This window comes from Symphalangus syndactylus, chromosome 19 (assembly GCF_028878055.3).
Source record: "Symphalangus syndactylus isolate Jambi chromosome 19, NHGRI_mSymSyn1-v2.1_pri, whole genome shotgun sequence".
NCBI lineage: Eukaryota > Metazoa > Chordata > Mammalia > Primates > Hylobatidae > Symphalangus > Symphalangus syndactylus.
Genome location: NC_072434.2, coordinates 42478221 through 42504247, shown reverse-complemented (window position 1 = coordinate 42504247; position 26027 = coordinate 42478221). Strand labels below are relative to the sequence as shown.

At 43.3% G+C, this 26027-nt stretch overlaps 1 protein-coding gene and 1 pseudogene across 7 annotated transcripts in view; one reads left to right on the top strand and one right to left on the bottom strand.

Moving 5' to 3' along the window:
- Nucleotides 1-20505, bottom strand: part of SCP2 (sterol carrier protein 2) — a 132134-nt gene extending 111629 nt beyond the window's left edge. For 2 of the 7 annotated variants that reach the window (XM_055235249.2, XM_055235252.2), the window contains exons 1-2: nt 20275-20450; nt 6301-6358 (exon numbers count right to left, since the gene is read on the bottom strand). In XM_055235249.2, the coding sequence (XP_055091224.1) occupies nt 6301-6358; nt 20275-20343 (127 nt within the window). In that variant the 5' untranslated portion in view covers nt 20344-20450. Of the gene's footprint in view, nt 1-6300; nt 6359-20274 lie in introns of all 7 variants that reach the window. The other 5 variants (XM_055235250.2, XM_055235247.2, XM_055235246.2 and 2 more) reach the window with 5 other exon arrangements.
- A 142-nt stretch (nt 20506-20647) lies between these two features.
- On the top strand, nt 20648-23444 carry LOC134731987 (ATP synthase subunit ATP5MJ, mitochondrial-like; annotated as a pseudogene).
- Nucleotides 23445-26027: the final 2583 nt, after the last annotated feature.

Below are 26027 nucleotides of genomic sequence, written 5' to 3'. Positions count from 1 at the left end.
ACTCCCAATAGGTTCTAGCCAAAATTAACACACCTATTTCTCAAAGAGAGACTGAACTACAATCCTAGCTACACCCACAGGCCGACACAACCTCCATACAGGCTTCCTGGCTTCTGTTCCTCAATCAAGGATTACTACTACTAAACACCTCTCAGGTCCCTACTTCGATTGTTTCTTATGCGCAAACATCAACAAACCCCCTCTTGCTGCGGTTCCACTATCTAGCTCCATAAACACAAGCAACTCCTCCCCGCCCAACCACCGGCTTTGTAATCTCCCATGTCCCCCTCCTTGCCAACCTCAGCGTTCCTATCCCTACCTGTTACAACACCAGCTACCACCCCCCATCGCCCCACAATGTAACATGCAAACAAACTGTCACACCCCCCAACTTTCCAGCTCCAGACAGCCTTTTTTTTTTTGGTGTAACGGCCATTAATTCCTCTATCCCTGGCCCCTGCATACCCACCACACTAGTCCCTCAACTCACATTGCTCTCCTTCTCTGAAGGCCTTCAAGCCTATCAGTTTAATCACCCTAAACCCAACTCTCCTGAGGACCGTCAGAAAAAAAAAAAAAGCAATCTTCCTACCTATCATGCTTGAAATCTCTCTAACAACCTCTCTCATAGGTATACAGCATATCCCAATTTTCAGACGGCCATTGAGGAAACGGCTCAGTCTCTAGCCGCCCTCCAACGACAAATCACACCTCTAGCTGGTGTCACCCTTCAAAACCGCCATCGACCTACTCACAGCCGAAAAAGGCGGTACTTGTATCTTCTTACAGGAGAACTGTTGTTATTACATTAATGAGTCCCAAGTAATCAAAACTAGCATTAAAACCTACATCAGATAAAACGTAAACTAATGAATGCTAGCACTACTACCTCCCTTTGGGAAACCCTCAAAACCCCCCTCTTAGCTTGGCTCCTTCCCTTTTTAGGCCCCCAATGGGTATCCTCGCTTTCTGCGCACTACTCCCATGCCTCATTAAGTTTCTCTTCCATATCTAGCCAAACATTTACCCAGCTTCTCCTCAGAAACTACCAACTTTTAGCCACCAGCGAGGACAGGACAGATTCCACAGACGGGCTCACAACCTGCTAACCCAAGTCAGTCATGACAACCGCCAACCGATTCCACAAATTTCTCAACGATCTCCACGCCGACAGCTGGCTCACAGCCAATCCATCACTACCCTTCGAATGGATCACAATGTTAGAGGAACCTTCACGGACTTCACACCCCAAGAGGTGTTTACATACACCGCCACACTACTCGGGCTTATTCTACTGATAGATGCCCCCAACAGTCCTCCCTTTACTCCCCCTCAATGCCCCCACTCAGCAGGAAGTAGCCACATGAGATACGACACCCCTCCACCCATCTCTAAGACAAACAAAAGGGAGGAATGTTAGGTGACGCAAGGCGCCAAAAGATGGCGCTGGTTCCAGGTTCTTCTTCACCCAGCACTACGTCGGCCCGCCATATGAGACCCAATAAAAGAAGGCACCTCCTACTCCTCCCTTCAGGCCTGCCCCCCATCCAATCATCAGTGCCCATATAGCCCTGGGGGCTATAAATTACTCCACCCAACAGCTCGCTCTCTCCCCTGAACGACCTGACCTCAACCTCTCCAATAAAGATCTCTTGGCCATACTCGGTGTGGTTTGAGTTTGCCGGCATCCTTTTCAGATTAGAACAAACATTTATTTAGCAAAATGTTCACTACAATTTTTCTAAAATATCAAAAACTTGGGAACCTAAATTTACAACAAAAATAATGGCATATATATATATATATAACAATATATTGTGCACAACTTAAACATTCTTTTTCAAACAATTTTTTTTTTGAGGCACAGTCTCACTCTGTTGTCCAGGCTAGAGTGCAGTGGTGCTAACTCAGCTCACTGCAAGCTCCACCTCCCGGGTTCCCACCATTCTCCTGCCTCAGCTGCCTGAGTAGCTGGGACTACAGGCGACCACCACCACATCTGGCTAACTTTTTGTATTTTTGGTTGAGATGGAGTTTTCACCGTGTTAGCCAGGATGGTCTCAAACCCTTGACCTCAGGTGATCTGCCCTCCTCAGCCTCCCAAAGTGCTGGGATTACAGGCATGAGCCACCACGCCTGGCCCTTTTCCAAACAATTTTAAGTAAAAGGGGAAATGCCCATGATAAAATAAATTTCAGAAATTAGGATACAAGCCAGGCACGGTGGCAAGTACCTGTAGTCCCAGCTACTCAGGAGGACTGCTTGGGCCCAGGAGTTTGATGTGGAGTGCACTATGACTGGACCTGTGAATAGCCACTGCACTCCAGCCTGGGCAGCATAGTGAGATGTTGTCTTTAAAAATATATAAATAAATAAATAGGATATGAAACTACAAATGTGATCCCATATAGCCACAGGGGAAAAATGCTAACATAGTATAACACCAAGATACTAATAGTGACTAGGTCTGGGTCAAAATTTTGTTTTCATTAGTACATAATTATTTGTTACAATAAAACACATGCATTGCTCTTATATTCAGTGGGAAAGAATGAGTTACAAAAAGGTATGTTTAGCTGGTACTCTGTACCTCCTTTAAATGCTAACAGCAGGCCAGGCACGGTGGCTCACGCCTGTAATCCTAGTGAGAGGTGACTGCGTGCTGGCAGTCCTCACAGCCCTCGCTTGCTCTTGGCGCCTCCTCTGCCTGGGCTCCCACTTTGGCGGCACTTGGGTAGCCCTGCAGCCCACCGCTGCACTGTGGGAGCCCCTTTCTGGGCTGGCCAAGGCGGAAGCCGGCTCCCTCGGCTTGCGGGGAGGTGTGGAGGAAGAAGCGCGAGCGGGCACTGGGGCTGCGCGTGGTGCTTGCGGGCAAGCTGGAGTTCTGGGTGGGCGTGGGCTTGGCGGGCCCCACACTTGGAGCAGCCGGCGGGCCCTGCAGGCCCCAGGCAATGTGGGACTTAGCACCCAGGCCAGAGGCTGCAGAGGGTGTACTGGGTCCCCCAGCAGTGCCGACCCACCGGCACTGCGCTCGATTTCTCACCGGACCTTAGCTGCCTTCCCGCGGGGCAGGGCTCAGGACCTGCAGCCCGCCATGCCTGAGCCTCCCACCCCCTCCATGGGCTCCTGTGCGGCCCGAGCCTCCCCGACGAGCGCCACCCCCTGCTCTACGGCGCCCAGTCCCATCAACCACCCAAGGGCTAAGGAGTGCAAGCGCACGGCGCAGGACTGGCAGGCAGCTCCACCTGCAGCCCTGGTGCAGGATCCACTGGGTGAAGCCAGCTGGGCTCCTGAGTCCGGTGGAGATGTCTGGTGAAACCCTATCTTTACTAAAAATACAAAAGTTAGCTTCAGGTGCTCCGCCTGCCTCGGCCTCCCAAAGTGTTGGGATTACAGGCGTGAGTCACCATACCCGGCCAGATTTCTTATTACTAGTCAATCCCCAGAGTTAATTTCAAACACCATAACTTTACCTCAGTATTAATCATTTTATAATCAAAATGTTATATACACACTAAAGTAACTTCAAATTTTTTAATGAAATAAAAGAAATTGGTCAAAAAATATAGAGAAAACTGATCAAAGCATCTCCCACTTCAGAGACAGGCAGAAGCTATTTGGAGGCATCAATTAAGAGGAGAACATTTAACAACGCAGAAGATAAACATTAAATGAATAGTGTCTGCCCTGAGAACCACTGCAATTAATATAATCTCTTGAACCTTCCTTTTGGAGGACAGACATGCTCTGATTTCTTGTATAACATTTAAGTATTGAGTTGAATAATAAGAGTTGATGTTGAAGGAATGGTTAGAAAGAGAAAAAAGAAAACAAAAAAAAAGTTGAAGCAAAATCTAAATATGTATGCACTGGATTTCCCCATAATATTACTTATGGTAATAAGCAGGAACATCTAAGGAATAAACGCAGTAACTCCTTTTGGGTTGCCTGGCAACAAGGTAGCAGGAATTGAGTTGGGGAGGCTCCCTAGGAAAAGGACTGTGCCTAACAACTTACGGGATGAAAGAGAAGGTCTCCAAGTGTTGACAGCAGGTATTTCCCAAAATTCCCCTAAACAACTGGCACCTAAGCTTAGAGTACTTGCTCCCAAACCAAAACATTTATTTAGGTGTTCCAGCAGCTGCTGCCCCTCTCTATCACCAGCACCACCTCTAGCTGGCAGAATTCCACCCAAAGAAGGAGGGTAAGTAAGGAGGTCTCTATACCATGGCTAGTACAAAGCTGACTGCCCAAAATCAACCAGTGGTAAAGCATCCAGGAAGCAACTGGCTATAAAAGCCACTCGCAAGAGTGTGCCCTCTACTGCAGGGGTGAAGAAACCTCATCATTACAGGCCTGGTACTGTGGCACTCGGTGAAATCAGATGTTATCAGAAGTCCACTAAACTGATTCGCAAATCTCCCTTCCGGCATCTGGTGCAACAAATTGCTCAGGACTTAAAAACAGATTGGCACTTCCAAAGTGCAGCTATTGGTGCTTTGCAAGAAGTGAGGCCTATCTTGTTGGCCTTTTTGAAGACACCAACTTGTGCACTATCCATGCCAAATGAGTAACAGTGACGCTAACGGACATCAAGCTAGCATACTACATATGCAGAGAATGTGCTTAAGAACCCACTATGGGCCGGGCGCGGTGGCTCACGCCTGTAATCGCAGCACTTTGGGAGGCCGAGGCGCAGATCACGAAGTCAGGAGATCGAGACCATCCTGGCTAACACGGTGAAACCCCGTCTCTACTAAAAATACAAAAAATTAGCCGGGCATGGTGGAGGGTGCCTGTAGTCCCAGCTACTCAGGAGGCTGAGACAGGAGAATGGCGTGAACCTGGGAGGCAGAGCTTGCAGTGAGCCGAGATTGCACCACTGCACTCCAGCCTGGGTGACAGAGCAAGACTCCGTCTCAAAAAAAAAAAAGAACCCACTATGTTGGGAACCATTTCATTCTCAGAAACAAAAATATTCTCTTCTTCTTGTTATTGGTAGTTCTGAATATTAGATTTTTTTTCCCCATGGAGTCAAAAGGCACCTAAGCATATGATTGCAAGTGGAAAAATAGGAGACAGAAATCAAGTATTTGTAGTTTTTCCATTTTCATGCGTGTGTGAATTTTTACTATAACTGAAGGGATATAAAGAAGCCCGTCAGGCTGGGCGCAGTGGCACACGCCTGTAATCCCAGCATTTTGGGAGGCCGAGGTGGGCGGATCACCTGAGGTCAGGAGTTCGAGGCCAGCCTAGCTAACATGGTGAAACCCCGTTTCTACTAAAAATACAAAAAAATTAGCCTGGCATGGAGGTGCGTGCCTGTAATCCCAGCTACTCAGGAGGGTGAGGCAGGAGAATCACTTGAACCTGGGAGGCCGAGGTTGCAGTGAACTGAGATCATCCATTGCACTCCACCTTGGGCAACAAGAGTGAAACTCCATCTCAAAAAAAAAAGCCTGTTAAATTTTTCTGGCAATGCCAGCATTTGGATTTTTAAAAAATAATTAAATTTCTTATTGATGGCAAAAAAAATTCTTTATATATATCACGTAAAGAAGCTTTCATACTTGTCCCCTTTTTTTAAAAAAAAGAAGAGGTGGGGGAAAAGAGGAACAATGGGTGGGGATCTCTCTGCTACAACTCAGACCCACGGTGCAGCCAGATGCAGCCTGGCCGTGGCATGTCTCTAAAGAATGCTGAATGCTTAGAGAACCAGGACCCATACACCTGTAGATCCTTCTCCCTGTTAGTTCCACTCACACCAATATTCACCCGTCTTTTGCTCAAAAGTACTAATACTCATTAGAATAAACAATAACAAACTGCATCACCTCCTTTAGTCATGCAGTAATCTAGTGACAGAAAAAGAATTCTCTATGTTGGCTCAGTGAAGTGAAGAAAACCACCATATAGGTATTTAATACATTTTGAATGTGATTATCCCTTTTCCAGGAAAGGAAGACACTAATTTTGTTAGAACTCCTGAAGTTAACACACACTAGAATGATGTTATCCCTTTTAATGACCCTACCTCTCTCTCCCACAGATCCCTTAACCATCTCAACACATATTCGGATAGCACATAAAATTGTAAGCCACTCTCTGCTCTGGCTATGTAGCTGCTAAGAATGCCCAAGCTCTTTTCCTTTGTAGTGAAGTCACTAGGCATTTCTCCGCACAGGTTCTTCTCCCTTGACTGGGCTTCCTTTTGTGCTTGCAGGGCTGCCCCATCCGTGAAATCAAGACAGACCACATAATAAACTATGAATGTTCAAAGATCTAAATGTTCTATGTTACCTGCTTCTCCTGCCAAGTCAGGGTAGTCTCTTGAATTCTCAGCTCCAGGCTTCACGAACTAGAGATATATAAAGAGATAATAAATACAAACAAGTATAGTTACATTTTTTTTTTTTTTTGAGACGGAGTCTTGCTCTGTCACCCAGGCTGGAGTGCAGTGGCATGATCCCGGCTCACTGCAACCTCTGCCTCCTGGGTTCAAGCCATTCTCCTGGCTCAGTCACCCCAGTAGCTGGGATTACAGGGGCATACCACCATGCCCAGCTAATTTTTCTATTTTTAGTAAAGACGAGGTTTCACCATGTTGGCTAGGCTGGTCTCAAACTCCTGACCTCGTGATCCGCCCACCTCGGCCTCCCAAAGTGCTGGGATTACAGGCGTGAGCCACCGCACCCAACCAAGTATAGTTACATTTTCTACACAATAAAAATCTATTCATTCACTACTCATTCAAACAAAAAACACATTATTAGACTCTAATAATAAATAATATAAAATCCTTGCCCTCAGGGTGCTTCCAGTCTAACCTAAGACAGATAGTTACACTACAGTGTCAGAAGCACAGAATGTCTTGACAGAGACATCTACCCAGACTTGGAGGGAGGACAAGAAAGGCTTCCCAGAGAAACTGCCATTTAAATTAAGTTCTTATGGATGAGTAGCAGTTAGCAAAGTGAAAGAGAAGGAAATTTTGGAGTAAAGGTCTAGAAGTGAGAGAATACAGCAGCTTTTTTCTCGTGGAAGAACTGTAAATAATTTGTATGACATAGGTTAAAACACAAACTGGAAAGTGTTAAGGATGGCTGGGTGTGGTGGCTCCCGCCTGTAATTCCAGTACTTTGGGAGGCCGAGGTGGGAGGATCACTGAGGTCAGGAGTTCAAGACCAGCCTGGCCAACATGGTAAAACCCTGTCTCTACTAAAAATACAAAAGTTATCCAGGCATGGCAGTACACACCTGTGATCCCAGCTCCTCAGGAGGCTGAGGCAGAAGAATCACTCGAACCAGGAGGCAGAGGTTGCAGTGAGCCGAGATAGTGCCACTGCACTCCAGCCTGGATGACAGAATGAAACTCTGTCTCCAAAAATAAAATAAAATAAAATAAAAGTGATATGAACATAAAAGTAACTTAGGTCCAAACAATGATAACAACTAATATTTATTGGGCGCTTACTGTGGTACGCATTGTGTTAAGCATTTCACATGTATTTACTCATTTAATCCTCACAACCATCCTAAAAGGTAGGTTCCATGCATTACAGATAAGAAAACTAGGACACAGAGAGATAAACAACTAACCCAGGGGCATAGAGCTAATAAGTAATGGAGCTGAAAGTTTAATCTAGCTCTGGAGGCAACTCACAAGGGACCCTTTATGCCCTGCAATGCTGGTCTGGGCTTTATCCTGAAGACAGTGTTTTTGTTTGTTTGTTTTTTGAGACAAGGTCTTGCTCTGTCACCCAGGCTGGAGTGCAGTGGTATGATCACAACTTACTGCAGCCTCAACCACCCTGACTCAAGCAATCCTCCCACCTCAGCTCCCTTTGCACCCACAGTAGCTGGGACTACAGGCGCACACCACCACGCTAAGTTAATTTTTGTATTTTTTGTAGAGATGGGGTATTGCCATGTTGCCCAGGCTGGTCTCAAATTCCTGGGCTCAAGTGATGCTCCTGCCTCAGCTTCCAAAGTGCTGCAATTACAGGTGTGAGCCACCATGCCCAGATGACAATGTTTTTTAAAATGAGACTGGAATAAAACAACAATCAGATACCACTATTAATTAGAATGGCAAAAATCCAAAACACTGACATCGAATGCTGGCAAGGATATGGAGCAATAGGAAGTTTGGCAATTTCTTACAAAACTAAACATGTACAGGCTGGGCATGGTGGCACACATCTGTAATCCCAGCACTTTAGGAAGCCGAGGTGGGTGGATCATTGGAGGTCAGGAATTCGAGACCAGACTGGTCAACATGATGAAACTTTGTCTCTACTAAAAATACAAAAATTAGCCGGTCGTGGTGGCCAGCACCTATAATCCCAGCTACTCGGGAGGCTGAGACAGGAAAACTCAGGAGGCAGAGGTTGCAGTGAGCCGAGATTGTGCCATTGCACTCCAGCCTGGGCAACAGAGCAAGACTCAGTTTCAATAAATAAATAAATAAAGCAAAAATAAAGCATACACAATACATGTATGAATTAGCAATAGCACTCCTTGGCATTTACCCAAAGGAGTTGAAAAATTATGTCCATATAAAAACCTACAAATGGATGTTTTTTGTTGTTGTTTTGTTTTGTTGAGATGGAGTCTCACTCTGTTGCCCAGGCTGGAGTGCAGTGGTGTGATCACAGCTCACTGCAGCTTCAACTTCCCGGGCTCAAGCAATCCTCCCACCTCAGCCTACTGAGTAGCTGAGATCACAGGTGCTCATAATCATCCCTGGCTAATTTTTAAGTTTTTTTGTAGAGATGGATCTCACTATGTTGCCCAGGCTGACCTCAAACTCCTGGGCTCAAGCAATCCTCCTGCCTCAGCCTCTCAAAGTGCTGGGATTACAGTCATGAGCCACTATGATGGAACCACACAGATGTTTATATTAGCTTTATTCATAACTGTAAAAACTTGGAAGCAATCAAGATGTCCTTCAGGAGGTAAAAGGATAAACTGTGGTACATCCAAACAATGGAATATTATTCAGTGCTAAAAAGAAATGAGCTATCAAGCTATGAGAAAACATGGAAGAACCTTAAATACATATCATATTACATGAAAGAAGCCAATCTTAAAAGACTACAAACTATGATTCCAAGTAAATGACACTCTGGAAAAGGTAAAATTTATAGAGACAGTAAAAAGATCAGTGGTTGCCAGGAGGTGGTGGGAGAGAAGGATGAATATGTGGAACACAGGATATTTAAGGCAGTGAAACTATTCTGTATGATCCTATAATACTGGATACAGGTCATTACACATTTTTCAAAATCCATAGAATGTACAATACCAAGAGTGAACACTAAAGTAAATTATGGTCTCTGGGTGATAATGATGTGTTAATGTATGTTCATCGATCATAACAAATGTATCACTCTGGGTGTGCCCTTGCTGATAGTGGGAGAGGCTGTATATGGAGGGATAGGGGAAACACATGGGAAATCTCTGCACCTTGTACTCAATTTTGCTGTAAACCTAAAATTTCTCTTAAAATGTCTATTTTTAAAAAGAGAAAGAGACTGGGATGACGAGACTTGCATTGTAGATCATCCTAGACACAATGTGGGAAATGATGAAAGGAGCATGGCAGGAGGCAGCGAGACCAACTAGCATAATTCTGAAACAGGCCAGGTGAGGGCTAAGACAGAAGCAAAAAAGAAAGAAATAGACCTCAGAAATACAAGGGAAGTAAAATCTACTGATCTTGATGACTGATTAGGTAAGATGTAGTGCTTTGCTGGTGAGTGGTCACATTAAAGAGAAATGGCTTTGAATATTCTTTTGACTGCAAACCAAAATAAAATACATTTTACAACACAACCCAGTACACGCATATATACATACACAAGTGAAGCAAAACTTTCATGAAATATTTATTCTTGTTATTTCAAGGTAGGATACCAACAGGACTTGTTTCCCAAGCCTCAGTCACTACTGATCACCCTGCTGATCAAAAAAGGATGTGACAAATATACCAGCTGAAATCAGCTAAGACCAAGATGGCAATGCAAGCAACCTCTAGTTGCCCTCATTGCTCATTATATGCAAATTATAACACATTTACATAAGACACAACCACCAGCAGCATGACAATTTAACTATTATGCTGTGGCAATGCCTCAGAAGTTATCTTATATGACTCTGGGGACTCCCTGCCCCTTTTCCAGAAAGTTCATGAATAACCCACTCCTTTTAACAGTGGGTATAAATATAGCTGTCCAGCAATCCAATGGGCTACTCTGGGCTGCTCTGCCTATGGGACAGCCCTGCTCTGTCTATGGAGCAGCCATTTTGCTGTACCTCGTTGTTCTAACTTGCTTTCTTTCACTGTTGGCTCACTCTAAATGAAGCCGAGAACCCTCCCAAGATAAGCCCCGATTTGTGGGCTTGCTGGCATCAATATTTTCTGTTCTATTTCAATTTTTAATTCTAAGACAACCTTCTAAATTGAGTTCACGACTCACTAATGGGTCACAAAAGTTTGAAACATGATATGTGACTTAAATGCCACATTTCATTGCATAGTACCAAAACACTTAATGTGTTCCTAACTCTGACCCATCCCAATTCTTCTCCATAATTCTTCAATTACAGAAAGTTTTTTAAGGTTTAAGCCAGAATTAATCTAGCACATTAAGGGTCAGAAGTCAGAATAATAGTAACCCTTTGAAGGCAAGGGGTCAGTGGCTGGAAGAGGACACAAGAGGGCCTTCTGAGGTGCTAGCAATGTTCTATTTATATTTTATTTTTTCATAAAAGAAATTCAAAAACAAAAGACAAAAGTACCACAAACTTTATAATAAAAACAGCAATCCTGTTTCACTACTCTGCACCCAGTAGTCTTATTTGCTCCCAAAACATCCAATTTCAATTCTTTCAGATATTTCTTATTAGAAACTGACATGTTTCTAAATATTCTTATACTACTATTTCTTTCTTCATCAATGTAAGAAGTCATATCATAATCTCTTATAAGGACCAATGAGGATCAGGCCTTTTCTGCCACCCCACATATACGTTAGTTTACATATCTCTTACCCTCCTTACATAGCAGAATCACAATTTGGTGTTAATTTAATTCTCAGTGTTTGCTTTATTAAGTACATTTTTTTCAACTGCTGGGCCAGTTGTCTACTTACAATTCCATTTCCTTACTGTACAATTTTTAGGATTTTTTTTTCTGGAGTTAAATTCATATCCTAATGAATTGTTTTAAGGCAAACACCCTTGCTACCATCACCCAGATCAAGAAATAGAACTTTGCCCTCCACCCCAGAAACTCCTCCATGTACTCTGTCCCAATCTCAATCCCCACTCTACCCCCAAAGTAATTACTATCCCAATTCTTACAGTAATTACACTCTTGGAATATTTCATACTTTATCACCCAAATATGCATCCAAAGACATTCTAGTTTAGTCTTGCCCATTTATTAAAAAAAAAAAAAAGTTTAGTCTTGCCCATTTATTTATTTAATTCTCTTTTAATCTACAGGCTTCCCTCTACTACTTTCTTTTCCTTTCAAATACAGTAAGATGTGTCTGTTGAAGAACCAAAGCATTTGACCTACAATTTCCCAGAGTCTGGATTTTGCAGATTGCATACTCATGTAGTTGAACATGTACTTCTGTTCTCTGTATTTCCTGTAAATTGGCAACTGGATCCAAAATTTGATTGTACATTCTATCCCTTTGACAAAACTACAGGTAGTAGTGTATTCTTTCATTAGGAAGCATATATCTGATTGTTTCTCTGTGTTGTTAGCAGCAGAGACTAGGTCCAGGGATTCTCAAACTTCTTAGTCTCAGGACCCCTTTACACTCTTCAGGATTATTGGAAATGCCAAAGAGCTTTTGATTATGAAGGTTATATCTACCAATAGCTATCATAATAGAACTTAAAACTAAAGACATTTTAAAAGATTTTCCAATTCATCAAAAACAATAAATCCATTACATGTTAACATAAATAATTTCTATGAAAAATAATTATATTTTCCAAAATAAAGTGAGAAGAATGGCATTGTTTAGCATTTCTGCAATTCTCTTTAATTCAGGAGACAGCTGAATTCCCATATCTGCTTCTTCATTCAAACTTTAGCATTATGTTGTTTCAGCTGAAGTCTATGAAGTACATCATGTGACCTAACACAGACATGTAGTTGGAAAAGGGAAGAGTATTGGAATTGTGGATATTCTTTTTTTTTTTTAAAGATAGGTTCTTGCTCTGTCACCCAGGCTGCAGTACAGTGGCATGAACATAGCTCCCTGCAGCCTCGAACTCCTGGGCTAGAGCAATCCTCCTGCCTCAGCCTCCTGAGTAGCTGGTACTACAGGCAGGCACTACTGCACCCGGCTAATTTTTCTATCTTTTGTAGAGACGGGGTCTTGCCATGTTGCCCAGACCGGTCTCAAACTCCTGGGCTCAAGTAAGCCTTCAACCTCAGCCTCCCCAACAACTGAGTGTGGACCTTCCTTTTTTTTTTTTCTTGAGACAGGAGGTTTCTTTTTTTTTTTTGACTGAGTCTCACACTGTGGCTGAGGCTGAAGTGCAGCGGCACAATCTCAGCTCAATGCAACCTCCACCTCCTGGGTTCAAGTGATTCTCCTGCCTCAGCCTCTCGAGTAGCTGGGATTACAGGCATCCACCACCACGCCTGGCTAATTTTTGTATTTTTAATAAAAACGGGGTTTCGCGGTTTTGCCATGTTGACCAGGCTGGTCTCGAATTTCTGACCTCAGGTAATCCACCCTCCTCGGCTTCTCAAAGGGCTGGGATTACAGGCATGAGCCACCACGCCCAGCCAAGTGGAGGTTTCTTTTTTTCTTTTCTTTTCATTTTTGAAACGGAGTTTCACTCTTGTTGCCCAAGCTGGAGTGCAATGGGCGATCTCGGCTCCCTGCAACCTCCGCCTCCTGGGTTCATGCGATTCTCGTGCCTCAGCCTCCTGAGTAGTTGGGATTATAGGTGCGCGCCACCATACCCGGCTAATTTTTTGTATTTTTAGTAGAAACGGAGTTTCACCACGTTAGCCAGGCTGGTCTCAAACTCCTAACCTCAGGTGATCAGCCCACCTTGGCCTCCCAAAGTGCTGGGATTACAGGCGTGAGCCACTGCCCCTGGGCCGAGGTTTCTTAAAAGTTAGCTGGAATGTAGAATTTGAAACCGTATCAATGAACTCTTCATACTCTTGTTATAATAAAATCTTGTATTTGAATGGATCTCTTACTGATCCATTCAATGGATCCATAAATGAGTGGATTATTATTTAAAGAATGCAGAACATCATTGGTTTTTTGGAAAAATAGCGGCTCCATGAGTTATACAGCCCTTTCAAATTTTGACTTTATATAATTCCAAAAACTTACCTTTGTTAATATTACCTATCCTGTTAAAAAACAAAAAAACAACTTTTAAGTAGTAGGAAGGTATCAAGCAGATACCAGTTTTCTAAAATTCCAATTTTCACTTGAAAGCCCAAATTTTATCTTTAGAAACAAACACTTCAGTTGTTTTCCTTGAAGTGATTGCTGACTTCATTCATTTTTGAGAAAATGTCTGTAAAATACTCAAGTATGAATTAACCATCACATGTGTGCCATTTGTTCTCTCAAGTAAAACGTGTTTCATGAAAAAAGTAGTTGGTTTAGCTCATAATGCAAATCATCTCTTAAGGGTTGAGATTCAATAAAATTAACAAATGTTTTCTGCTTCATCGAGGTCTTAAGTGAAAATTAGTGCTTTTCTTTTTCCTGTGAATGCATAAGTGCATGACAAATACAGTGACTACTAGTTTGGTGCCAGTGCTTTGATTCATGCTAAGATGCCAACAGTGTTACCCACCATTACTTTTGCACCATCAGTGTAAATGTCAACATACAATGAAAATGGCAAACAATATCTTAGTGTTATTATGAATAGTCTTGATCTTTCAGGTCCCCTCAAAGGGTCTCAGAGACTACCCCAAGGACTCCACAAACCATATTTTGAGAACCCCTGCTAGATCAATTCATTGGCAGCTGTCAAAAATGATGGTAATGTTCTGTCATTTCTTTTTCAGTTATTACTTAAATACATTTATAGAAGACACTACTCCTCATCTACTATTTAATTATCCAGTGATACAGTTCATACAGGAAAACAATAAACATATGATTGTTTCCCTTTGTCAATTTTCAAGACAATGAGTAGGTTCCCTGTTATCCTCCAAAGACTATAATTAGTTGATTTTTAAAATATTATCACAAACTCATGTTTACACATACTTGATGGGTTTTTTTTCTTAATTTTTGATTTTTATTTTTTTAGTAGAGACGAGGTTTCGCCATGTTGCCCAGGCTGGTTTCAAACTCCTGGGCTTAATTAAGGCTCGGCCTCCCAAAGTGCTACGATTACAGGCATGAGCCACCATGCCCAGCCTGATGGGTTTTAATCAATTGCAATTACTATCTTTTTTAAAGCTCAAATTTTCTCAGCTTTGGTAAGTGAGAACTACAGGTTGGCTCCTGAATCCTTTCAGCATCACTCAAGTAGGCTTTGATAACTTCCTTGCAATTAGGAGTGACAAAATATTCTAGACTCACGTTGTACATTTCCTGCCCTATGTGGAATAAGCAATTTCTGCAACCAGCCATTTCTTCTAGTAGAAAAAGAATTTTAAGATCACAATGGTATGGATGTAACAGATTTGGTCATTATTTCTAAGCTTCTTCAGTGGACAGAGCCAGAAAAATATTTAAAGATGAAATATTAATTAAAGTTTATACTAATACTTTTTCAGAATTATAGAATTTTTTACCTACTCCCTTCTGTATTACATCTGTATCTCTTTTCTTCTCCACCAAGAATCTTAATTCTCAAGCACCAAGGGATGAAGTAGAATTCTATTTATTTATGTATTTTAAGCCATGTTACACACATAATAATCTCATAACAATACTAATGCTAATGCTCAGTAACATAATTACTGAGTTTAATTTGCCTAACTCATGTATTTCATTTGCTTTTTATATGCCTAACTCCAACTCTAATATACTCACCTCAAAAATCTCTCCTAAAACCATAGTCCACATGGTCAAAATGTTTTTTTCTAGAGACCTCCCTCCTGGAACCACCCAGAACATATTCCGAACTGAGTCATTGCACAGACGCCATCCTGGGGCTTTTCTCACTATTCTATGTTACCCTGTTTCCAGGATCCAGTATCTTCTTCCTTGGTTTACTCCACCATTTTGGTGGACACATTCATTCTCTAATTAGCTTTATGAGTAGGGATGTGTAAAAAGTTAATTTTTTAGTGCTTACATTAAAAAATTTTTTTCTACCCTCAAATTTGGATTATTTATTAGGGAATAGAATTCTAGGATAAAAAATTTTACTTAAGAATTTTGAAAGCATTATTCTGTCATTTGTAGCTTCCAAGGTTTCTGTTGAGAAATCTAATGCTACGGTTCTGATATTTCATGATAATGTGCCTTGATATGAGTTTTCTTTTTATTCATTGGATTGGCTTTTCAAACTGAAAAATTCAGTTCGGAAAATTCTCTATTATTTCTCTGATAATTTCCTAGCTTCTGTGTTCTCAGTTCTTTTTCTAGAACTCATTAACTAGATATTGGATCTTTTTTATTAGTCATTTAATTTTATTTTCTTTCCTAATACCCATTTCTTTGTTCTTGCTCCATTTTCCAGATTTCCTTTACGTTATCTTCTATTGAATATTTTGTTTTGGTCAAAATATGTTTAATTTCCTAAGAGCTCTTTCCTATGTCTTTTTTTTTTTAATAGCATTCAGTTCTTTGAGATGTAGTATTTTCGCTTATCTCCCTGAGGTTGTTGCAGTTTAGGTTTTCTTTTGTTCCCTAAGTGTCTTCTGATCCCTCTTCCAAATTTTTTCCTTAGTATTTTGTTGTTTTTGAGTGGGGGGTTGAGGTTGTCTTGTTGGAAATTTTCCTTGAATATCTGGTGATCCTTGGCTATTTGTTCATAATTAAAACAATTAAAAGCCTGAAGGAAGCTCTCTGCATGAATGAAGCTTATCAACTGCTGATCTTCACCACAAGATGATGGAGTAGCAAGCTGGCTTTTCTCTGGAGCCGTTTCAAATAGTTTTCCAAATCTCTGCCAGGAAGGTAGTATATGTGTGACTACCAGTGTTGCTTCTCACAGCTAGGAAGTACTACTACCCTTTAGCATGCAGAATTCAATTTAATTCCCTTTTTTTCAACTTGGGCCTAACAGCTCAGATGATTCTAGAGCCTCTTCATCTGTTCAGTTTCCCCAGAGAAAAAGTCTCCAATACTCTGCTAAGAAAAGGTAAAGTCACCTGGTAATAAAAGATATCTTGGGACCTAACTGTTCCTTAGAATAGTCTTTTTCTTCTTTCCCACCCTACCTGGCACCTAGTATATCCAAGTTTTGGGCCTTCTGGAGTTCTGCTGGGAGACTCAACCAGTATAACCCCTCTTCAGGAACTCAGGTAGTGGTCCCTCTGCTCTGAGTCAGTGACCACTTTTCCATCAACTTTAGAATCTTCCAAAAATTTTCCACTATCTCTCAGCTATTGTTTCCTTTCCTACTCACTTTGCCCTTGTGGATTAATATCATTTTCTTTCCTTATTGTTGCTTTAGTGGGATATGGAAAGCACCAACAGAGATAAATTCATGTTCTCAATCTGCCATGTTTAACCAGATATCTCAAATAATCTTATTTAAACTACTGGTTTATTCTTTTCTCCTCCAGATTAGACATTTCTTTAAAACACGAACTTTGTTTTTTTCATTTTTGCATCTCTAGCATATAACCCATAGAATATTTACTGAATATATGTTTCAATGATAAATTATAACAGTAGTATACAGTAGAGATGGCATGGAAAGAGCACAAGATTTTAAGAAAGGCAGTTCCAAAACTTAAAAGCTGCACCAAAATAAAGTACTTAGCCCCTCTGAGCCTCAGAGTCAGATAATTGAATGGATATAAAAATCCATTACATGGTGAGAATTAAATAATGTAATATTTTTCAAACTGAAATTTGAACTTATTAGATTATGACCAAATCAATTTAGTAGGTTGTGAGCAGCACTTTTTTTTTTTTCTGAGACAGAGTCTCCTCCCATTATCCGGGCTGCAGTGTGGTGGCTCAAACAGGGCTCACTGCAGCCTCGACTTCCCAGGCTCAGGTGATCCTCCCAGCTAAGCCTCCCGAGTGGTTGGGACTATAGATGTGCGCCACTAAGCCCAGCTAATTTTTTGTATTTTTAGTAGAGATGGGGTTTTGCCAATATCGCCCAGGCTGTTCTCAAATCCTGGGCTCAAGAGATACACCCGCCGCAGCCTCCTAAAGTGCTGAGATTTGAGGCATGAGCTACCACATCCAGCCAAGCAGCAATTTTTTTTTTTTAAGATATACCTTAGGGATACCAAGAGTTCACCACATGTAATAAGCGTTGTTTTAACAAATTGTTTCAGTTGTTACAAATAAGTTTTGTATGTGTGTACTGGATTGTGATGTAAAATGTATTTCATGAAATTACCACACATAAAAGTACTAGAAAACTGAAGTGCTAAATTATATGTTCTGACTATAAGGGCACCAGAATTTCAAAAAAGGTGACCAGTGTAACTTAGAGTAGTCTGAGGAAGTTTTAAGAAGGTATGGGACTTAGACTAGTTCTTGAAAGATAAAATTTAAGTAGATGAAAAGAGGGTATATCAGGAGATAGGCAGCATAAGTCAAGAGGCTTGCTGTCAGCCAGATGGCAGCTGTGACTTAGTTGTGTCAAAACCTGTTGACGGCCAGGTGCGGTGGCTCACGCCTGTAATCCCAGCACTTTGGGAGTCCAAGGCGGGTGGATCACGAGATCTGGAGGTTAAGACCATCCTGGCTAACACGGTGAAACCCCATATCTACTAAAAAATACAAAAAATTAGCCGGATGTGGTAGTGGGCGCCTGTAGTCCCAGCTACTCGGGAGGCTGAGGCAGGAGAATGGCGTGAATCCAGGAGGAGGAGCTTGCAGTGAGCCGAGATCCCGCCACTGCATTCCGGCCTGGGCAACAGAGCAAGAATCTGTGTCAAAAAATAATTAAATAAAAATACAAAAAGTAGCTGGGCATGGTGGCACACACCTGTAATCCCACCTACTTGGGAGGCTAAGCAGAAGAATCACTTGAACCTGGGAGGCAGAGGTTGCAGTGAGCTGAGATTGCCCCACTGCACTCCAGACTGGGGGACAGAGTAAGACTCTGTCTCAAAAAATAAAAATAAAAATAAAGTATTATGATAAATTATAACAGTAATATATGGTAGAAATGAGACCCATCTAGTAGTAAGCAGTGAGACCCTGTCTCTACAAAAAAAAATTTTTTTTAATTAGGCAGGTATAGTAGCATGCCTGTAGTCCTAGCTACTTGGGAGGATTGCTAGAGTCCAGGAGTTCAAGGCTGCAGTGAGCTATGATTGCACCACTGCATTCCCATCTGGTTGACGGAGCAAAACCCTGCCTTCCAAAAAAAAAAAAAAAAAAAGTGTTACAGTGTTGTCTGGTCAATATTTCTCCCTCCTCCATCAAACTCTGCCCCAAGGTGCAGAAGACCAGACCCATAGGAAAGTACACTGGCCAAACAGGCACATCATTAATGGCACTACCCAAACTCCTCACCACATTCCTCTGGACTGTAACACCTCCCCAACCTCTAACTCCCAACTTGAGGAAAAAGGAATACAGCTATTTCCCAAAGGTTTAGACAACTGTGTTTTTCCATACAGCACATATAATCAGGCATTCAGCAGCCAGAGGAAGGTTTGACTGCATTAATACCTTACTTCGAAAGATCTTACTGTCCACCTGTGTTAGAAGCCTCCCCTTCTGCCAAACACTAGGGTGATGTCCTTCTGCTTCATAAGGATTGGTCCACTTTTCCATTTACATGGATATTTTTCGTTTTTGTTGAGACAAGGACTGACTCTATGGCCCAGGCTGAGGTGCAGCTGCGTGATCTCAGCTCACTGCAACCTCCATCTCTCAGGCTCAAGCAATCCTCCCACCTCAGCCTCCCGAATAGCTGGCGTATGCTACCATGCCCGGCTAATTTTTGTATTTTTAATAGAGATGGGGTTTCACCATGTTGGCCAGGCTGGTCTCGAAATCTTGACCTCAGGTGATCCACCTGCCTTGGCCTCCCAAAGTGCTGGGATTACAGGCGTGAGCCACCGGCCTCGGCCTATTTACATGTTGGACTGGATTAGGTATGCTCAGCCCACTGGTAAAATAATAAACATTTTAGGGCTGTTTTCTCAGAAATAGAACTCTCCCTAGAACTCTTTCACAAAGCATATCCATTTAGTATTGTTCAACTAACATTCACTGAGGGTCTTCAGGCATCAGGAACGTTCAGGACGAGGGGCACAGCAGTGAATAAGCCAGGTACTCGGTCTAGAGGAGCTGCCATGCTAAGGGGGCGCGCAGACGCATATGAGCTTCGGTACTGCCCGGTACTGCAGAGCACAGTAAGTGCAGGACAGAGGTAAGCACAGTGCAAGGCTCTAGGGGAAAGTCAGGAGGATCCGAGGCGTCCTGGAGAAGATCCGATCTGAACGGATCCTTTCAGGATGCACAAAAGTTAACAGGTGAAGATACACGGTACAAACAGAACAGAAGCAAAGCAACAGAGGCATCAGACAACTGCGTCCGGGGAGAAACGAAAGGCAGTTTGGCATTAAGGAGCATGCGGGCGATGAGGGGAAAACGGCCATGGGAGCCTGCGGCGTCCGGGTCCCAAGCAGTCACTGGAGGGACAGAGGGAGGCCGGCATCTGCCACTCGGGCCGGGCGCTGGGCATCAGGAGCGTTTCTCCTCGCCATCCACATCTGGAGCTGTCTCTACGAGGGCTCCTGTGGGGGCTGCTCCTGGGAGGGCCGAGCAGGCGGCATTCGCGACCTGCCTCCCTCCGGGACAAGCCAGCCCACACACCTTGGGACTCCGCTCAGAAGCTAAAGAGGTGAGATCCTTGGATTATCTCGGGGCTGCCTCATGAACTCTGACCAGAAGAAAAGGGAAGGAGGAAGCAGAAGGCCGCAGGAACCAGCCCGAGACGCTATGACCCCAGAGATTCCGCAGATTACAAGCCACCAAGTCGCCACGCCGATGCCCCACGCGCGGAGCAGCAGAAGCTAGGAGACCGGAGGGACAGAGAAACCCAGGCACCGACCGCCCCCGAGCCTCAGCGGGCCAGCCGGGCCGCTGCTCGGTTTACCTTGGTCATGCCAACCCCCACCACGAACACCCGGCGCAGGGGCGCAGGCTCCCACTGGGAAGAGGACATGGCTGCACCAGTGCGGGACCGGGGCGGGCGCCGAGGATGACTTTCGGCTCTGACAGGCGGAGACTGCACCAGAGCTCCCTGAGGCCCGAAGGCAGGGCCGCTGGCGGCAACACAGGCGCGTGAGAGTGCGCGTGCGTGGGGGGAGAAGGAGGGGGCGGGGCGCGGGCGGGGCGCGTCCTGTGGGGCGGGGAGAGTTCTCTAGCCCTTAGGCAGCCGAAGCCCTAATTTGCGGACTTGGGCGTGGAACTGAGTCAGCCCGTTCCCATCTCTGATCCTGTGCTTAGGTTCTGTACGGTGAGCGGGAGTAGGCTTGCAGTGGGGCCTAAGACTGAGAGGAGGGGTTGGCCGGAAAGCGGACTCATGAAAGGTGACCCTGAGGAGAGCCGTTGGGGTTCGTGTTGGAATTGGCCTGTGTCCTGTTAGCGGTGGCAGTTGAGAGTGAATTCATGAATTAAAACTCACAGGACACCAAGAAAGCGGGGATGGGCAGGATTTCACACATGGATACAATGTCTAAATCAAAAAACCCAGGCTCCGTCACCAGCTGCCTGACCTTCTTTTTAAATCTTGTGAACAAAAGTTCTCCGAAAAGGAATTTGGAAGACAGAGACTTTATTCCAGCAAACCGGGGAGAAACAGCCTTCCATGTTTATTTGTTTGTTTGTTTATTTGAGACCTGAGTCTCGCTCTGTCGCCCAGGCTGGAGTGCAATGCCGCGAACTCGGCTCACTGCAACCTCCGCCTCCAGGGTTCAAGCAATCCTCCTGCCTCAGCCTCCCGAGTATCTGGGATTACAGGCGCGCGCCACCACGCCCCGCTAATTTTTGTATTTTTAGTAGAGATGGGGTTTCGCCATGTTGGCCAGGCTGGTCTGGAACTCCTGACCTCAGGTGATCTACCCACCTTGGCCTCCCAAAGTGCTGGGATTACAAGCGTGAGCCACCGCGCCCGGCCCCCAGGCTTATTTTATCTTATGTAAAAATGCAGATTCATTGAGCTAGATGAATGCATAAGTGACTATTTCTCTACCCGCCTCTCACATGTGAAGGCTGATCAAAGACTCAGAAGAATGCAACCGTTTGCCTCTTATCTACCCACATCTTTTTTAAATTTATTCATCCTTCCCCAATATCTGCCCCTTCCGCTATAAAAACTGAAGCCCTCAAAATCATCTTTGGAGAAAGGCACGGACCTGTCTCCAAAGATGATGCACGTCCTTAAACTTGGCAAAATTAACTTCTAAATTAATTGAGATCTGTTTCATATACTTTTTGGTTTGCAGTATCAGCATTTAGAAAGGCTCTCCTAGAAGATTCTAAGGATTGCTTCTTGGCCATTTGGCTAAGATCAAGTTTAGGAGATTCTAAGAAGCCCCCTCTGTGCTAAGTAAAGAACTACTGAGCTAGGACTAGACCAACTTAGTAAAATCTGCTGTGCTCAGTGATGCACGCCTCCCATCTGCTCAGGAGGCTTCGGCAGAAGGATCACTGGAGCCTGGGAATTCAAGGCTACAAATGTGCTATGATTACCCCTCTGAATAGCCACTGCAGTCCAGCCTGGGCAACATACCAAGACAATGTCTCTAAAAAAACAAAACGAAACAAAAAAAAAAAAAAAAAGAAAAACAAGCACAAGTCAGGGCACTGACGTGTACAGTTGTTTCTCAAAACTGATGGACTGACAAGACAGCAATATGATTGGTAGATCAGACAAAGTTACCAACCTAATAGAACAACAAGTCCTAAGGTCAAGATTAATTGTTATGTAACAAATGCTGGCTGTCCACTGGATATTGCTTTCAAAATAAGAGTCCATAGAGGGGCAGAGGGGATAGATAGTAACATAAAAGGTATTTGTTAATACCGAAAAGACTGAGAAAAAACACTTCCCTTTCCAAGTGAAGGACTAAATAAGCCAAACATTTCCCACTATAAAACACAGACTTTTCTAAGTCATTGGTTGTGGGGCTCTGGGGTAGCCTGAGCTGTTTGTCCCACACCAATATGCTTCAAAACATTATTAAAAATGTTTGGATCCCCATGAAGCCCTATTATACCCAAGTTTATCAGGAGATTTGAGTAGGAATGGGGTTGATGAACCTCATCATTTATAAAATCAGGAGTACTGATACAATAAGTAAAACAGTGAAAGCTTCTGCACCTGCTTATGGTCATCACTAACCAGCTTCACTTAGCGTGCACATGAAATGAAACATTAGTCGACCTGTGAATTTAAGCAAGCTATGTTAGAAAGGAACCTGGTAAATCACTGTACACTTACATAAGTACCACTTACTTTGTGGCATGAATAAGTGCACCAAAAAAAAACACCCAGAAATGCCAGATAAAATATAACAAATATCCTTTTAAGCTGGGTGTGGTGGTACACGACTGTAATCCCATGTACTTGAGGAGCTGAGGCAGAAAGGCTGCTTGAGTCCAGGAGTTCAAGGCTGCAATGAGCTATGATTATGCCTGTGAATAGCCACTGCGCTCCAGCCTGGACAGCATAGTGAGACCTTTTCTGTAAAAACAAAAAGACAAAAAGCAGCAAGGCACAGTGGCTCATGCCTGTAATCCCAGCACTTTGGGAGGCCAAAATGGGAGGACTGATTGAGCCCAAGAATTCAAGACCAACTTGGGCAACATAGCTCCCTATCTCTAAAAAAAAGAAGAAAAACAAGAAAAATCTTTTTAAATGGGTGGAGGCCAGTCATGGGGGCTCGCACCTGTAATCCCAGCACTTTGGGAGGCTGAGGTGGGAGGATCACTTGAGGCCAGGAGTTTGAAACCAGCCTGGGCAACATAGGGAGACCTCTGTCTCTACGAAAAATTTAACAATGAGCTGAGTATGGTGGCCCACTCCTGTAGTCCCAGCTACTTGGAAGGCTGAGACAGGAGGATCCCCTGAGCCCAGGAGTCTGAGGTTGTAGTGAACTGATGGCACCACTGTGCTCCAACGTGGGCAACAGAGCGAGACCCTGCCTCAATAAAATAGAATACAATAAATGCATGGAATATGGAGGAGGGAGGGTTTTTCTTTTAATCTTATACCTAACTATAGTTTGTATGTTTTGTTTTTGCTACCTTTTTTTTTTTTTTTTTTTTAAGACAGAATCTCACTCTGTTGCCCAGAGTGGAGTGCAGTTGTGTGATCTCGGCTCACTACAACCTCCACCTCCTGGGTTCAAGTGATTCTTGTGCCTCAGCCTCCTGAGTAGCTGGGATTACAGGCGCCCACCACCACACCTGGCTAATTTTTGTATTTTTAGTAGAGACAGGGTTTCACCATGTTGGCTAGGCTGGTCTTAAACTCCTGACCTCAGGTGACCCACCCACCTCAGCCTCCTAAAGTACAGGGATTACCGGCATGAGCCACCAGGCCTGGCTAGTTTGTATGTTTTGATTTTGTGTATATATTAGTTTTATTTTTATTTTTGCTAAGGCATGTTTTTAATTTTTGTCATTGTGCTTTATTTTCATTTTCATTATTTATTTTGAGTAAGTTATACTTCAAACATCAAGATTCAAAAAGTATAAAAGGGGCCAGGCATGCTGGTTCACACCTGTAATGCCAGCACTTTGGAAGGCCAAGGTGGGCAAATCACTTGAGCTCAGGAATTCGAGACCAACCTTGGCAACATGGCAAAACCCCATCTCTACAAGAAATACAAAAATTAGCCAATGTTGTGGCATGTACCTGTGGTCCTAGCTACTCAGGAGGGTGAGGTGGGAGGATCACCTGAGCCCAGGAGGCAGAAGCTACAGTGAGCCAAGATACTGCCACTGCACCCTCCAATCTGGGCAACAACAACATCCCATGTCCAAAAAAGTGTAACAGGTCAAACTGTAAAACTTGTCTCTGTTACCCCTATTCCCAGCCTCTCAGTTCTTCCCCCCATCCTTCCAAAGCTATTTTATGTAAATACAATCAAATATACACATGCATACTGTTATCCCCTTTGTTAACACAAATTTTTGTTTTCTTTATTATTTCTTTTAATAGAGGTGGGGTTTTGCTACGTTGGCTAGGTTGGTCTTGAACTCCTGGCCTCAAGCAATCCTCCTGCCTCGGCCTCCCAAAGTGCTAGGTTCATGAGCATGAGCCACCAGACCCGGCCAAATTTTAGCTTTCTTTACACACTATTCTGCATTTTGACTTGTTTCATATACCAATAGATTTTGAAGATTGTTTCATATCAATGCATAAACGTTTCCTGTGTTTTGTTATAGCTGCATAGTATTCAGATTCTCGATGTACTTTTTTTTTTTTCTTAAGTAGAGATAGGGGCTTGCTATGTTTCCCAGGCTGCTTTCAAACTCCTGGCTTCCAGTGACGGACCTGCCTTAGCCTTCCGAAGTGTTGGAATAATAGGGCGAGCCACCACACACAGCCCCATAATTTATTTAACCAACCCTCTATTGATGGATATTAAGACTGTGATATAGTTTGGGTGTTTGACCCCTCCAAATCTCATGTTGAAATATGATTCCCAATGTTGGAGGTGGGCCCTGTTGGGAGGTGATTGGATCATAGCGACAGATCCCTTGTGAATGGTTTAGCGCCAACCCCTTGGTGATAAACTGGGACCTCCCCACCTCATTTTCTTGTTCCTATTCTCGCCACGTGACATGCTGGATCCCTGTCACCTTGAGCCATGATTGTAAGCTTCCTGAGGCCTCACCAGAAGCACATGCCAGCACCATATGCTTCCAATCTTTTGCTATTATAAACAATGCTGCAATGTACAGCCATGAACACATGTCATTTCACAGCTGTGTGGATTTATCTGTAGGTTAAATTTTTTAAATTGGAATTTCTGGGGCAATGAGCTTGTGCATTTATAATTTTGATATAAATTACCAGTTGCTTTTCATTTAAAGATATTCACATCAGCAGTGTGTATATGCTGTGTTTAAAACTAATAGAGTAAACTTTTTTTTTGAGACAGAGTTTCGCTCATTGCCCAGCCTGGAGTGCAGTGGCGCAATCTCAGCTCACTGAACCTGTGCCTTCTGAGTTCAGGTGATTCTCCTGCTTCAGCCTCCCAAGTAGCTGGGATTACAGGCGCCCGCCACCATGCCCAGCTAATTTTTTTGTATGTTTAATAGAGACAGGGTTTCATCATGTTGGCCAGGCTTGTCTCAAACTCCTGACTATTGCGGGATCTGGCCAGCAGCCCGCAATGCAACGGGGCTCTCTCTTTGTTCCCAGGCGGATTGGCAGGTTGAGAAATAATAGACACACACAAGATAGTGAAAGCTGGGTCCAGGGGAGTCACCGCCTTCTGGTCCCGTGGTGCCAACAATGCACTGGATATACCAGCATTTATTATTAAGTTTAGTGAGGGCAGGGGTAGGTTAGTGAGGGATTTAGGGTCATTTGATTATGAGGTGAGATGGTCACATGGGGATGAAGTAATTCTTTAACATAACATTTGTATGTAGAAGTACAGTACATTTGTATGTAGAAGTACAGTATACAGAGATAAGAATTTACAGTATAGTGTGTGCATCAGTAATTTCTAACTGAGCCTTCCAATAGAAACACAATCTTTCCATAACCTATGATTAGCAAGATATTAATCAGCAGTAACAATTGCAACAAAAGCTGGTTACAAACAATCCATGGAAATAGGACGTGAAGCTAGACAATGGTTAGACCAGAAATTCTCAGAAGGGAGT